Source organism: Xenopus laevis, chromosome 2S (assembly GCF_017654675.1).
Source record: "Xenopus laevis strain J_2021 chromosome 2S, Xenopus_laevis_v10.1, whole genome shotgun sequence".
NCBI classification, from domain to species: Eukaryota; Metazoa; Chordata; class Amphibia; order Anura; family Pipidae; genus Xenopus; species Xenopus laevis.
This window is the reverse complement of record NC_054374.1, coordinates 33291351-33306856: the sequence shown is the minus strand read 5'-3', so window position 1 is coordinate 33306856 and position 15506 is coordinate 33291351. Positions and strand designations below refer to the sequence as shown.

At 37.2% G+C, this 15506-nt stretch overlaps 1 protein-coding gene across 1 annotated transcript; it reads left to right on the top strand.

Moving 5' to 3' along the window:
• Positions 1 to 3859: 3859 nt before the first annotated feature.
• LOC121400452 (kelch-like protein 15) lies at positions 3860 to 5582 on the top strand. Its single transcript, XM_041583587.1, has one exon. It carries the CDS (start codon positions 3875 to 3877, stop codon positions 5012 to 5014), a length of 1140 nt encoding a protein of 379 aa, XP_041439521.1. The 5' UTR covers positions 3860 to 3874; the 3' UTR covers positions 5015 to 5582.
• Positions 5583 to 15506: the final 9924 nt, after the last annotated feature.

Here is a 15506-nt window from a genome sequence, read left to right as displayed (position 1 = left end):
AAGAACTAGTAAGACCAAAATTGAATTTTACATTTGATATGTCATACTGTTTATGTTTAAATGTATCATGTATTTCTTAGAAAATCCACGTTCATATGAACATCCCTGGTCTTGCTAGTTCTTTACATTACAATCTGTTTATTACCACTTTCAAATTTTTCTTTTTTTTTCTCCTTTGCTTTTACCAAGAGGGAGCCCATATAAAGGGCAATGTCTTCCCATTTTTAGCAGATTGTATAGATGGGTGATTAGCTTGTGGGTCATTAGCCCTGCCGCTACTATCCTGCTTATTGTATGTTTGTTATTATTTTTGTTCTAATCCCTACATTTTTGTTGTGTTGCCAACATATGATCCACCCGTTGTAATAACATGAATTTCTAGCCATATTCCACAGGGCCACACAATAGATACATACACTGAACACCTGTATTACATACAAGTATATTGACCAACACAAGAAATGGAGAGCCTTTCCCAGTAGTGCTTTCAGTTAAATTTTGATATTTCTTTGGGCTTTGTGCGCCACCTTTTTGTATTTTGACGTAGGACTGCCACATTCTAATTTAAGATTAGTTATACTCCCTTCCATAGAAACTGAATTTTTTTTTTTTTAAAGGTGAATTTTTTTATTGGTTTTAACAATACAAACAAACAATTACAATACATTATCTGGTAGAATGACAGAATGACATTGGATTGGTGTTGGGTCAATGGTAACCTTATACAGACAGGAGAATACAGTCACTTATAGATGCAAAGGTTGGTATAGTGATGTACGAGGCTGGTGGTGTAAGTCAGGTATATATACTTAAATAATTCTCCAAAGGCATGCTTATAAGTAAAACATATAGTTTATTACATCAAAGTATTAAACCTTAGAAAAACCTCTTAGAGCACCTAACGCATTTCATGCTTACCTAGCACTTAGTCATAGGCAAAATGCTAGGTAAGCATGAAACGCGTGAGGCGCTCTAAGGGGTTTTTCTAATGTTTTTTAATACTTTGTTGTAATAAACTATATGTTTTACTCATAAGCATGCCTTAGGAGAATTATTTAAGTATATATGGTTGGTCACTAGAGGGCTCCGGCATGCTAATGATTGATGTTTATTGACCTCTACTTCTAGGTTGATTAATATAGTGTAAGTCAGGTAGCCTCATATTTAGAAGGATAGTTTAGGTATCCAGGGGGTCCTGGTCGCACCAGTTCCCCCAAATCTTGCCAAATTTATCTCATAGGTTAATTTTATTACAGGAAGGGCATTGTCTATAAACCTTTTCCAGAAGGCTAGGGTGGAGGGGGGGGTTCTCCTCATCCAGTGCATAACCAATGTTTTCTTAGCATAAAACATGAGCGTACATAACCGGATCCTGGCTGTTTTAGTGGGCAATACCTCATCTATCACCCCTAGCATGCAGACTGTTGGGTCCACTATCTATGGCGTGCCCAATTCATTTGCTAAGGTCTCCAATACTTAAAACCAGAAATCTAGAATGGGGGGGACAGGACCTGGCAATATGGAGAAAGTTCATCTTGTCTCCTACCAAATTTCTTCAGTTTGAAAGGAGTTATGTATGTTTAGCGGAGGAATTTATACTGTAGGAGTCTATCTTTTATTGAGATTAGACTGGTGTAGGCATTGTCTGTGGCTTCCTCCCATTGTTTGTGATCAAGTCCCAGGAACTGAATTATTTAAAATCCAGTTATGCATATTATGAATAAATATGAAGCTACAAGATCATTTGAAGGGCATGTTGATGTTCTATATGGTATACCTATAGGCACACAGCAGCCCACTACATAAAAAGTTTTCATTTTTTTCCCCTCCTGTACCCTTAATACTTTACTTTTGATATCATTTTAATGGATGGCACAGCCAAATACCTGCTCTTGTTTTCATTTGATGGATGGAATGAAGGTTAAGGCAAATCTGTCCCCCCCTCCAACATCAATTGTTTAGATGTAGAAAAATATTACGTTACTGTGGGGTCTTTTTATTTTATTAGTCCAAACTGGTGGTCGTAGGCTTGAAAATCTAGGCCTTTTGTGAATCCGCTATTTATAATAGAGTATTGAAAGAAGCAATATACAATTATTGCTTGTGCTGTATCTTAGGCAGTGGCGTAGTATATTAAGTGAGCTCTATCACTGATATGGCAGTTATGCGTTGCATGGTTCATTGCATTATGTTGCAGAGCAAATCTGTTCTAATACCGGCTGCGTGATTACAGTATCAAGATGTGCCTAATTATGTGTTCATGGTTTGAGGAAATGCTGTAATTTATTTATTTTAAGATTAGCAGCACTACAGAGGTTTATATGCAAGTTAGCTTGGCAGTGCTAGATTTTCGAATAGGTTGACTTATCACAAAATACAAAGTACATCGCACACATTTGTATCCTGCTGGACAAAATTCTAAGCACATCTGAAGGTCATTGAGTGGAACAAATAGTGCATTGGGCATATACAAGCTGCATCGTTCAGCATTTTCCCTAGGTCCCTTGCACATCAGACGTGTGTAAAGGTTTTACTGTTTGCAGATGATGGATCTGGATAACCTAAAAAGCTCTACGGCATGAATGCAGCGTGTTTTCAAAGTGTAGCTAGCACAACACCTATCCACCTAATGGTCATGTAGCATAAAACTTCAGTTTAGCTTTATATCCCCACTGGACTTGCATTCCCTGTGCAACCCTCCAGCCCTCAGCTTATTGCCATGCCTCTAGGCAAGCAGGACCCCTTTCTAGAAGGAGGGCTGTACCATTAGTAGGTAAGTGGAGGGGTTGCAAAGGGAGCTGTAAATTCTGTTGCTGGGATTGGCACAGCTGCGTCATGTCAATATAGTTTTGTGTTACTCTGGAAGTTGCTTTATTAGCAAGCAAATAATAAGACACAATCACTTTTCTTGTCCTTTAAGGGGCTGAGGATTTTCCTGCAGCATTTAAACAAAAGATGAAATTCGCCCATCTAACCCTAGACTAGTACAATATTTATATAATGTTCTGTTCTTTGTATTTTTGTCTTCATGCTTGTTAGGGATGCACTGAATCCAGGATTCGGTTTGGGATTCGGCCATTTTCAGCAGGATTCGGATTCAGCTAAATCCTTCTGCCTGTCTGAACTGAATCCAAATCGGGCAGGGAGGGAAAACGTGTGACTTTTTGTTACAAAACAAGGAATAAAAAATGTTTTCCCCTTCCCACCCTTAATTTGCATATGCAAATTAGGATTTGGTTTGGTATTCGCCCAAATCTTTCGCGAAGGATTCGTGCATCCCTGATGTGTCCCAGATGACCAATAAATGCATTTCTTCTATTTAAAGGGGTTGTTCACCTTTGAGTTAACTTTTAGTATGATGTAGAGAGTGATATTCTGAGACAATTTGCAATTAGTTTTCATTTTTTTATCATTTGTGGTTTTTGCATTATTTAGCTTTTTATTCAGCAGCTCTCCAGTTTGCAGTTTCAACTGTCTGGTTGCCAGGGTTCGAATTACCCTAGCAATGATGCACTGATTTGAATAAAAAACTAGAATATTAATAGGAGAGGCCTGACTAGAAAGATGAATAATAAAAAGTAGCAATAACAATAAATTTGTAGCCTTACAGAGCATTTGTTTTTAGATGGGGTCAATAACCCCCATCTAAAATCTGGAAAGAGTCAGCAGAAGAAGGCAAATAAATAAAAATAAAAAACTATAGAAAATAAATAATGAAAACCAATTGTAAAGTCACTTAGAATTGGCCATTCTATAACATATAAAATGTTATTTTAAAGGTGAACCACCCCTCTAAAGAAGTTGGACAGGGTTATATAGTCAATTGGATAATGTTTATTTTCAAGCTTTCCTGTCGAATCACCAAATTCCTGTTATGAACCTTGTTTTGTCTGTATCTCTCCAGGTGAAAACATCTGAATTCTATCGGTACTCGCGGCAGCTGAGGCATGAGGTGGAGCAAGCTCTAAACTACTTCCATAACGTCAGCGAGCAACCTCTGATGGAAATGAAATCAAACCATATCCGTTCAGCAAAACCCCAGACTGCAGTATTCCGGGGAATGATTGGGCACAGCATGGTTAATAGCAAGATCCTTCTTCTTCATAAGCCTCGTGTGTGGTGGGAGCTGGAAGGTCCCCTGGTTCCTCTCCGTCCCGATTGCCTTGCCATCGTTAACAATTTTGTCTTCTTGTTGGGGGGAGAGGAACTCGGGCCTGACGGTGAATTTCATGCATCTTCTAAAGTATTCCGATATGATCCACGTCAAAACAGCTGGCTGCGAATGGCAGACATGTCTGTGCCACGGTCAGAATTTGCTGTCGGAGTCATTGGTAGATATGTTTATGCTGTGGCTGGAAGGACGCGGGATGAAACCTTTTACTCCACAGAGCGATATGATATCATAGAAAATAAATGGGAGTTTGTCGACCCTTACCCTGTCAACAAATACGGCCATGAAGGGACTGTTCTTAATAATAAATTATTCATCACAGGGGGCATTACCTCCTCTTCAACTTCCAAACAGGTGTGTGTGTTTGACCCAAGCAAAGAGGGGACTGTGGAACAAAGAACCAGAAGAACACAGGTTCTAACAAACTGCTGGGAAAATAAGTGCAAAATGAATTACGCTAGATGTTTCCACAAGATGATTTCTTACAATGGAAAACTCTATGTCTTTGGTGGCGTCTGCGTTATTTTAAGGGCTTCGTTTGAATCGCAGGGCTGCCCCTCTACAGAAGTTTATGATCCTGATATGGATCAGTGGACTATTTTGGCGTCCATGCCAATAGGTAGGAGTGGTCATGGAGTAGCCGTGCTAGACAATCAAATCATAGTGCTCGGTGGCCTGTGTTACAATGGCCATTATAGTGATTCCATCTTAACCTTTGATCCAGAGGAGAATAAATGGAAAGAGGATGAGTTTCCCAGAATGCCTTGCAAGCTGGATGGTTTACAAGTATGCAGCCTGCATTTTCCAGAATACATTTTAGAGCATGTGAAACGTTGCACATAAAAATAAGCAATTTTTTGATCTACTCGGATCTTGTGCTAGTCCCATAGCTAAAGGCAGGTTCTCATGGCAGTGACCAGTTGGGTTTCTTTGTTGTCTGACAGCATTATATGAATTGGGAGACCCATTGTGAACTTGGCAGACTTGGGGTTTCCTTGCCAGGTCTGACTAAGCTTTGTTTTTTATTTAAATACATTCTGTCCATTTTACAACCTCTCGTCTTTTATTCCTCTGCAGCTGAATCCTCTGTTTCTGTTCTCGTATACAGATTACTCATAAGGCATCAAAAAAACATAGAGAAAATAATTGGGAATGCCGTTAGATGAGGTGTTTTTTTTCATTGTGAAAAAATGGGAAGACAATATGTAATTTCCCATAAATCCTGACTTTCACATGCATGCCCACATTAAAATGACAGAATATTTGCTGGATCCCACATAATGTAATTTCTACTAATCCCTTCCATCCCATATCTGAGAAAGTATCTAATGCTGCATAACTCTTCTGTTATCTTGTTTTATAAATTTGTTATATCCATTATTTATTACTAATGGTGCTAGTCCTCTGCAAATCTGCCTGTTTTGTTTTTTTTTTAACTTTATACCCTTTAAATTATTATGTATTTTATTTTACATGGGCAGTGTTTGTAGTTGCAATATGGCAATGATTCTTGTGTGTCATTTGGGTATTTCTTTTTTAACTTAAAGGGCTGGTTCACCGTTAAAGGAATTATTCAGTGGAAAAATTAAAACTGGGTAAATCGGCCAAAAATTTAATGTATAAAGGCTGGAGTGAGTGAATGTCTAACATAACAGAACACTACTTCCTGCTTTTCAGCTCTCTAACTCTGAGTTAGTCAGTGACTTGAAAGGGGCCCAGATGGGACATAACTGTTCAGTGAGTTTGCAATTGATCCTCAGCATTCAGCTCAGATTCAAAACCAACAGTTATGACCCATGTGCCCCCCCCCATCAAGTCACTGATTGGTTACTGCCTGGTAACCAGTGGAAAAGCAGGAAGTAGTGTTCTGGCTATTATGTTAGACATCCAGTCACTCCAGCCTTTATACATTATATTTTTGCCTAACTAACTATATTTGAAACACTTTTTCTTTTTTATACCGTTTTTATTTCTACATTGTTCCTTTAAGTGAACATTTAGTTTATTATAGTATGGCCAATTCTAAGCAACTTTTCAATTGGTTTTCATTATTTATTTTTATAGTATTTTTTTAATTATTTTCTGTCTTCTTCTTCCTTTTTTCCATATTTCAAATGGGGATCGCTGACCCCATCTAAAAACAAATGCTCTGTAAGGCTACAGATTTATTGTTATTGCAACTTTTTATTAATCACATTGCAATTCAGACCTACTCCAACTTATATTCCAGTCTCCTATTTGAATCCGCACATGGTTGCTAGATTAATGTGGACCCAGGCAACCAGATTGCTGAAAATTGCTAACTGGAGAGCTGCTGAATTAAAAGCTGAATAACTCGAACCAATTACAAGTTGTCTCAGAATATGACTCACTCACATCAAATTGAATGTTAACTCAAAGGTGAACAACCCCTTTAAGATTTAGTATAGTCTAGACAGTGATATTCTGAGACAATTTGGATTTGGTTATTTTTTTTTGGGGGGGTTAAATAATTTAGCAGTTCCCCATGAATTTCAGAAGCAAACTGGCTATTAGAGTCCAATTTACCATATCAACCAGGCAGTCTTTTGAATGAGAGACTGAAATAAGAATAGAAAAATAATTTCACTCAAAACTAACAGTAACCAAACTGTAGTCAATCGTTTTTTGGCTGCCCCATAAATGAAAACAGAAAAGCAAATAATCTAAAACTATATTTAAAAATAATAGGAAAGTTGCAAAAAATATGACTTCCTATAACATATTAAACGTTAAGATAAACTCCCCCTGTGATACAATTAGTTGTGATGTCCCTCTTGTTGTATTTGTGAGGTCACATCACACTTGTTTTGTTTACTTTGCACCACAGGGTTACTGGTCATATCAGAAGACACTTCCCTACCTCTCTTCTTTTTCATTTTAAATAAATGTCTGCAAATTTTCCTAAAGGACAGTGACCTATGTAGGTGCATAAACATTATTTGATCTGCTTTATATATAGATATATTGATATAATAATTTATTTCTGCACAGGCATGCATGGGTCTTCAGAAAGAAATATAACCATCATAGTCTGCCTTTAGGTATAGAACCAACTTGCCAACCCTCAGGCACACGTGTTATTCAATCCCTGTATAACCATGTATGTTCTATTGTACATTGATAGGTTACAGAACTAGAAGTCCCTCTGCTTTCCAAATAATCTCTTTAGCACCCACTTCACCTCTCCCCAATGGAACAAGCTTAGGTTGTGTTTGAATGACTTTATGGGCCTAAAGAAGTGTGGAAATCATTCCTACAAGTCATAGGCAGACTATAATGGTTTCCTTTCATCTGTAGAATCACGTGTATGTGTGTGTATGTGTGTGTGTGTGTATATGTATGTATATGTATATATATATATATATATATATATATATATATATATATATATATATATATATATATATATATAATTATATTTGGCAGTGAGATAGTGTTTATGTAACTTTTTTTAAAATATACAACAAGTTAATGTTTAAAAAGTCAGCCTTTAAAGGCAAAATACAGCATATACATGATTGTTCAGTACAATAATTGGGCATATGTTATTCGGAATAGGGAGGCTTATTTGCATATTTGTATATATTGGGATTTGGGAGTTACCATGCAACATGCTGCACTAAAAACAAATGAAATAGCAATGAAATAGCATCCATAGACTTATATAATGTTTGTTAGCTCAACAATCAATACATATTGAACAAAGCGTGTCTGGGACACAGGCTTGCACTTATAGTAAGGGATGCCTATCACTTATCAGTATCATATCATAATCACCGCCTACATTTTCTATAAACCCATGTCAATGTAGTTCCTGCTGTTTTCATGGCCACCGAGATATCTCATTGGTAGAGGCAAGTTATTGTGTGTAGGCTGCTTTGTCTACTGTACCTGTGTCTTTTGATGAATTTAATGTTAAACCTCTTTATCCACTTTTACATTATTTACCTTCATGTCTTTTCCTCCAAGGCTGAGGTATTTACCCCACGGCAATTCAGTGTATCCAATGACAGTATTCCAATTTCCTTTAATCCCTCTGTTATGTCCCATCTATAAAAAATGCCTTATCTCCATGATTCTATAGAAGAAATCTCAAAGTGTAACCTTGTGTTTTTTTGTGCCTTGTAGACCTCTGTGGCACTCTGAATCTATAGTGTGTGTATGTATGTGTGTATATATATGTATGTGTGTGTATATATATATATATATATATGTATGTATATATATATATATATATATATATATATATGCATATTTGCCTGAATTTTGACATTGTGTTAAAGAGATACTGTCATGGGGAAAAAAAATCAAAACACATCAGTTAATAGTGCTGCTCCAGCAGAATTCTGCACTGAAATCCATTTCTCAAAAGAGCGAACAGATTTATTTATATTTAATTTTGAAATCTGACAAGAAGCTAGACATATTGTGAGTTTCCCAATTGCCCCAGTCATGTGACTTGTGCTCTGATAAACTTCAGTCACTTTTTACTGCTGTATTGCAAGTTGGAGTGATATCACCCCCTCCCTTTCCCCCCCTACAGCCTAACAACAAAACAATGGGAAGGTAACCAGATAGAAGTTGAGAAATAACAACCTTCCAAAAAGCAGTTCCATCCTAAAGAGCTGGCTCTTTCTGAAAGTACATGATCAGGCAAAATGACCTGAGATGGCGCCTACACACCAATATTACAACTAAAAAAATACACTTGCTGGTTCAGGAATGAAATTTTATATTGTAGAGTGAATTATTTGCAGTGTAAACAGTGTCATTTATAGATGAAAACTACATCTTAAAAATCATGACCGAATCCCTTTACATAGTTTTTATCTCAGGGAAGCACCATCTATCCACTTTTCAAGGTGAACTAAATGATTAACATACACTGATACACATTCGCGATGCATACTATTTAATGGAATTGGCTATTTTACACCAATTCTATAGGAATAATGTACCCCCACTGTAAAATGATATGGATATCAGAAGTTACTGAAGAATTCCGGTACCTAATAAAGGCTTTCATATGGGTCAAGTAACTCCAAAGTGACTTTTAATATTTCCTTATTGTACAACAGTGGATGCATTATTAAAATACATATGTTTCTGTGAATCATGTGACACTAGTGACGTCACAAAGCACTGATTATAACTGATGACATCACTAAGCACTGATTTCTAAGAATATATCTGAAAGGTTATTAATCGCTCTTGTTTGTGACTTCTATACAACTTGTACAATAAGGCATCCAATAATGAAAGCCCCATGGAGCCTCTTTTGCAAAGAAAACCTCACCATAAAAATCTTCAGTTTCTAATAAAATGAATTCAGATTTGTAATCCTTCTATTCTAATTTATTTCAGTGTTCTGTATCTGAATATATTTGTATTACTTTTTGTAAATACCGTTATAAAGAAAGAGCCCAGAATAAGCAGAGATACGGTAGCATGCCGCCATCTTTATTAACAATGTTACTTAATAGACCGTCTGTTTATCTCAAATTGGTTGGAAATCAAATGATCCTATAATAATCTGCATGCTGTATTAAGTAAAAGTGTATGCCTGGAATCCATTTAATCCCATAATGTGCCATGTAATTTAGATACATATATAAAGGTTGCACATTTTACACAATTATAAGTATATGATATTAAAAGTGCAAACATGGAACAAATGCTTTCTTTTAAAGTGATATATCCTATTATATAATTATATATTGTTGCTGTTCCAATTGTGCTCCATCTGGCCCTTTAAAGCTTTTACCTAAAGGTAGACTTACACTGGATGTTATTAGCCCAATTGCTTTATACCAGCCTTATGCCCTACTGGGACCTCCCTGTGCTCATGGGCATCCGCAGGCCACAGACAGACTCGGATTCTTTGGGGCAAATCCACAAATGTCGGTAAGTTCACAATCGTTAAACAAGTGTCAGTCCCAAATGTGCTGTAAATAAGATACATTCACAGAAGGAATCTTAAAGTTTTGTAGATTTGTTGTAATGCTGACAAATTTTGTCAAAAGTGTTAACCGTGTAAACGGTGAAAAATGTCTTTGTAGCAAAAAAAAAAATCTCTATGATAATTTGGCAGAAAAATGTCATAAATTCTATACCTTTAATAGACCGGTGAGTTGCACCACAGAACAGGGAGGAGTTCTGCACCAGGAGAGGCGGAGTTTAAGCTTGTGTGAAAATTGGGGCTTTAATCTGATGGCTGTCGGCTGTGAGAAGCAACTGCCAGATGGGCTACTTTAAATTACCACTATTTAGTGGGCTGTTGATTAGCAGTTTTGGCCTCTGTGTATTTAAAATGCCAGGGCCTGTTATTTATTTGTTGTTATTGTTATTATCAATACAATATTTTTGGTGCAAGTATAAGGGACTAACCCTTTATATACTATTGGGACCAGTTTCTCTTTACAATTCATTTTCCACATCCAGTTGAATTTACCTTGGTTTATTATCCCATTGCCTGCAAGGAGAGGTCGCATGGTGGCAAATCCTGCTCATGAGAGACACCTTTCCCCTAATACCATCTGTTCTACCTCTACAGAATGCATCCATGTTATTTCAGCCTTATTGTATCATCTGCATACCACTCACCCTGGCCTTGCCTGTTGCTCAGCACTCTCTCCTGGCAGCTCTACTGCTACTTACATGCCACATATTTGCCCAATCTTTTACTGTTTATGCACTGACAGCAGCTTTTCCTATACTTAAGGGCAAGGCCAGACGTGGCGTTTTTACGCTGCACATTTAAAGAAGCTCCGGCAGGTGTGAATACGCATAAACTGCACTACCACTGAAACTAATGGAAAACGCACTATGACAATTCATACAGGGCGCTTGCAAGCCGAAATCCGCCACAGGACGCCAGTATTGGCATTTTTCAGCAGCCAAAACGTCAAGAAACTACCAAATCAATAGACTCTATGGGATCTGTACGTTTGAAACCACACTTTGCGTAAATACGCAGTGTATTTTAAATATGGTGTCCAAATTCTCAATGAGAACAATGAGAAGTGCATGTTGGGAAAAGAAACCTACATGCTGAAAAATGCATGAAAAAGCACATGTTGATGGTCGCATGATGTTTCAGTGGCGTATTTACGCCCAGCGTTTCTTTTTTAAAACGCCACGTCTGGCCTTGCCCTAAGGGTAGATCTCTCCTGGCAGCTCTACTGCTCCTTACATGCCTCATATTTGCCCGCTCTTTTACCGGTTATGCACTGACAGCAGCTTTTCCTATACTTATGGGTAGTTTTATTTAAATGTGAGTCTCTCTCTCTCTCTCTCTCTCTCTCTCTCTCTCTCTCTCTCTCTCTCTCTCTCTCTCTCTCTCTTCATTCCTTTAGGATTTTTAGAAGTGTATTAATCTGCAGGAAGAAAATATTTGTTAAATACAATTCTAAAGATCTCATAGGAATGAATAGAAAGTTGGGGCGATCTCTAATCTTACATTTTGATAAACCTGCCCCCTAGTGTCTCATGTGAAGTTATTTTCTGTCTCCTAAAAGCCCTGCCAGTGGCCAAGATAATAAGCTAATGGGTTGGACAGTTTAAGACCACACAATACATTCAGCACTAATGTAATAACGCTTTAAATAATTCTACACTGTGAGCTGAAGTTCTTATTGTAGTATTGTAAGGAGAAGTGATTTTCCATTTTTACTCTGAATTAGATTGTATAACTATAAGTGACTTCAGTTACTATATATATATATATATATATATATATACTCTTTAGCTGCTGGGCCTGATCATGATCCAGTTTAGCTCCCAGAGCTTCCCACAAACCAAAATGAAGTCCATATTCTGGTTTAGTCTTCCACGTTCCTATATTGGTGCATGCAGCGTGGCACGGGCGACTCTAGCGCAGGAGCTTTGATTTATCAGACTGCACTGGCCCATTTCTATGTGGCATCTGACCGGCTGATCCAAGCAGCGTATGTTGTGAATTTGTGTACTTATCCAAAATGTGTGTGTGGCCAGCTTTACAAATGTAAATAGATATAGAGTAATACTTCCAGAAATTTCGGCACAGGCTACTACAGGTATGGGATCCTTTATCCGGAAACCCATTATCCAGAAAGCTCCAAATTACGGGAAAGGCTCTCATAGGCTCCATTTTATCCAAATTTTAAAGAGTGATTTCCTTTTTCTCTGTAACAATAAAACAGTACCTTGTACTTGATCCCAACTAAGATATAATTAATCCTTATTGGAGGCAAAACCAGCCTATTGGGTTTATATAGGGGCAGATTTACTAAGGGTCGAAGTGAATTTCGAAGTTAAAAACTTTGAATTTCAAACTATCGCCACCTTAAACCTACCAAATTGCTATGTTAGCCTATGGGGACCTCCTAGAACATATAGCCAACATTTGGCTAAGTTTTTAGAAGTCGAAGTGAAATCGTTTGATTCGAAGTACTATGTTAAAAATACTTCGACTTCGAATGTCGAAGTAACCTATTTCGAAGTTTTTTGCACTTCGAAATTCTACCCTTGATAAATCTGCCCCATGTTAAGATTCAAGATACAAATTATGGAAAGATCCATTATCCGGAAAACCCCATGTCCCTAGCATTCTGGATAATAGGTTGCATAACTGTATTAGCATTAGCTACCGAGATTTGCCGTAACGTTTGAACATTCAAATACAAATTTCTTAAATTTGTAAGATGTTAAAGGAGCAATTTTTCTTAACATGGTCTTAGAATGGAGCTGTTTACATCATATGCAAAGTTAATTTTATTTTCTGTAGGGAAGCACTGAATCCAGGATCTGATTCCAGAATCTTTAAATTTTATGCAGGATTAAGGTTCCTCCAAATACTTGGAGGCCTGTTTATCAAAATTTTCATTTGTTTTTTTTTTTGCTGGAAATTTTTTTACCAAACTCCAAATTTTAAAAAACTCCAACCAAAAATGTGGGAAAAAAATGCAAACACCACAAACTCACAATCTGCTCATCATTTCACAATTTTCACTCAAATTGAAAGAATTGCTTACATTTTGCTTCGGACAACTCCCAGTAACTTACTTCTACATGACAAAAAAGGTTTTTTATTTTTACGTTCAAATTTCAGTCATTCTAATTTGTTTGTGAGTCTTAATGCAAAAAAACTTGAATCACGGGGGGAAAAATCTAATTAAAATTTTGATAAATCGACCCCAAATTCTTCCATCAAACCAAAATCCAACCCTTAAACTCATGATTTTTAACTGATGGAATGTATTCAGAATAAAAGATAGTTTAAAAGACCAATTTCAAATTGCCTTTACATATCTACATCCTGTTTAAAGTCAAAGTTCTAAGAAAGTGATGAAAGGTTTTGGAACCCTCATTGGCCCTAGGCTTATAGACCAACTGTCAGGTCTAGATTCAGGCTGCTGCATGAAATGTCACATGGTAAAAGCTGTTGGAAGATGCTGGGATTAGTAATAAACCATCTTGGACATATCTAATCATATTGATGGAGACACATGTTTTTACACTGTAGAGGCAGCTAATGAATGAGCATATCCTACCTGTCATTTTAAGGAGAACTATACTATATGTATGAAGATATTTTGTAGACCTTTCACAGCTGATTATATTGAGGGGTCTGCCATTTCTTGAAGATGCATCTTTCAATGGTGTATTATTGCATTTCATCCATTGGACCAAACTGTTAGTGGGGGGCGCTGCTCTGATATAGTCAGCGGAAATGGAAACAAGCTGTACTCCAATGTACAAAGCTATCAATGCAATTTGCACCCTCCATTCAATGTAAATGTATATTCACAGACATTGCAATCAGCTGGTAAAGCTTTACAACAGATCTGATTGGTGCAGAGAACAAGTCGGCAACTCTTCACTTTTGCCAATACGGCAGTAGGAAGTTTGTTTATGAACACACTTTTCTAAGGCATGTTTAGCAATAGCAAATGGACTTGACCCCTATCTACACCGTATGGATGTATTACACTTATATATAATATCCCCAGGGATATGGGTACAACTCCTACAACTCTATCAAGGGAATATGGGGGGGAGGTGTATGGTGAAACTTCAGCCTTTTTGCCTCCAAAACTCAAATTGCTACTCTCTATAGTGAAAATGAAAAAAAATAAGTTTTCCCTCATTTTACATTGTTGTTTTGTGGTCCCACCTATATATTGTGCATAATACATTCGTAAATCTGATTGGATACGGTGTTCATAGATGCCACAAACTTGCTTATCAATGCAAAATTGATTCAGAAGTATTTTTAAAATGAACTGGCAAAAGCAACAGGAAAAACTGGGTCAAACCAAAGGATTTGAGCAAAAATACTGTAACTAGGAACACTGTTTGTTAGGGATTTTCCTAATCACAGAGGCCTGGACTGTTCTATGATCTATTTATATGGAGGGCCTGCCTGATGTATACACAAGTATTATGCACTAATGATTCTACTAACTGTCACTACTGCAGATTCATATTTACCTCTGCTGCTTTTGCTTCATTGGTTCTCAGGAGTGCTGGGTATTTAATAGGTACTCGTCTGATGAGCTGCAAGAATTCATATACTTTGTACTGTTGAATGCACAGATGCACTATAAAGTGATCTCATGAATACAGTTTGCTGTGTAGTACTTCTACTATTGATCTAAGGTTTTGCTATTGTTTCTTATGCCAAGCCATCTTCTCCTCAATCCCAGGGCTATTGAACACTCTTTACAATATCAAAGGTTGCCTTTTTATGAGTATTGGAAACTTTTTACACTGGTCTCAGTCTTGTTGTCCAATGTCTGAATGCAGAATATTTAGACAAATTTAACTGCTGTTTTTAATAAAACCATGTACATTTGTGTATAAAGACAATTTGTAAATAAAATATTTTTAATCTTTAATGACGTGTTCTGTTTTCTCTGAATAGTGTTATATCAGTGGGTAATACCATGGTGCTTTGAACCTAAACCCCCTATGCTACTAAAAGCTGTGACTGTGAGATTACATTAATGGTGGTGGCACACAGGGAGATTAGTTGCCCAGTGAAAAATCTTCTCTACTGCGCAAACTAATCTCCCCAAATGCCTTACCGCCAGTAAAAATGCGAATTGCCGACGGGAAGGAAACTTCGGAAAACGAAGCAATACACAACCCGTCGGAGATTCACATTGTTGCCGGCGGGAAGGCATTTGGGGAGATTAGTCGCCCGCAGTAGAGAAGATTTATCGCTTGGCAACTAATCTCCCTGTGTGCCACCACCCTAAAAGGGCAGTTTAACCCCTTGTTTAACATAAGGGCTTGTGCTGGACATACTTTTGTCTATTGTTTAATCAAGAAA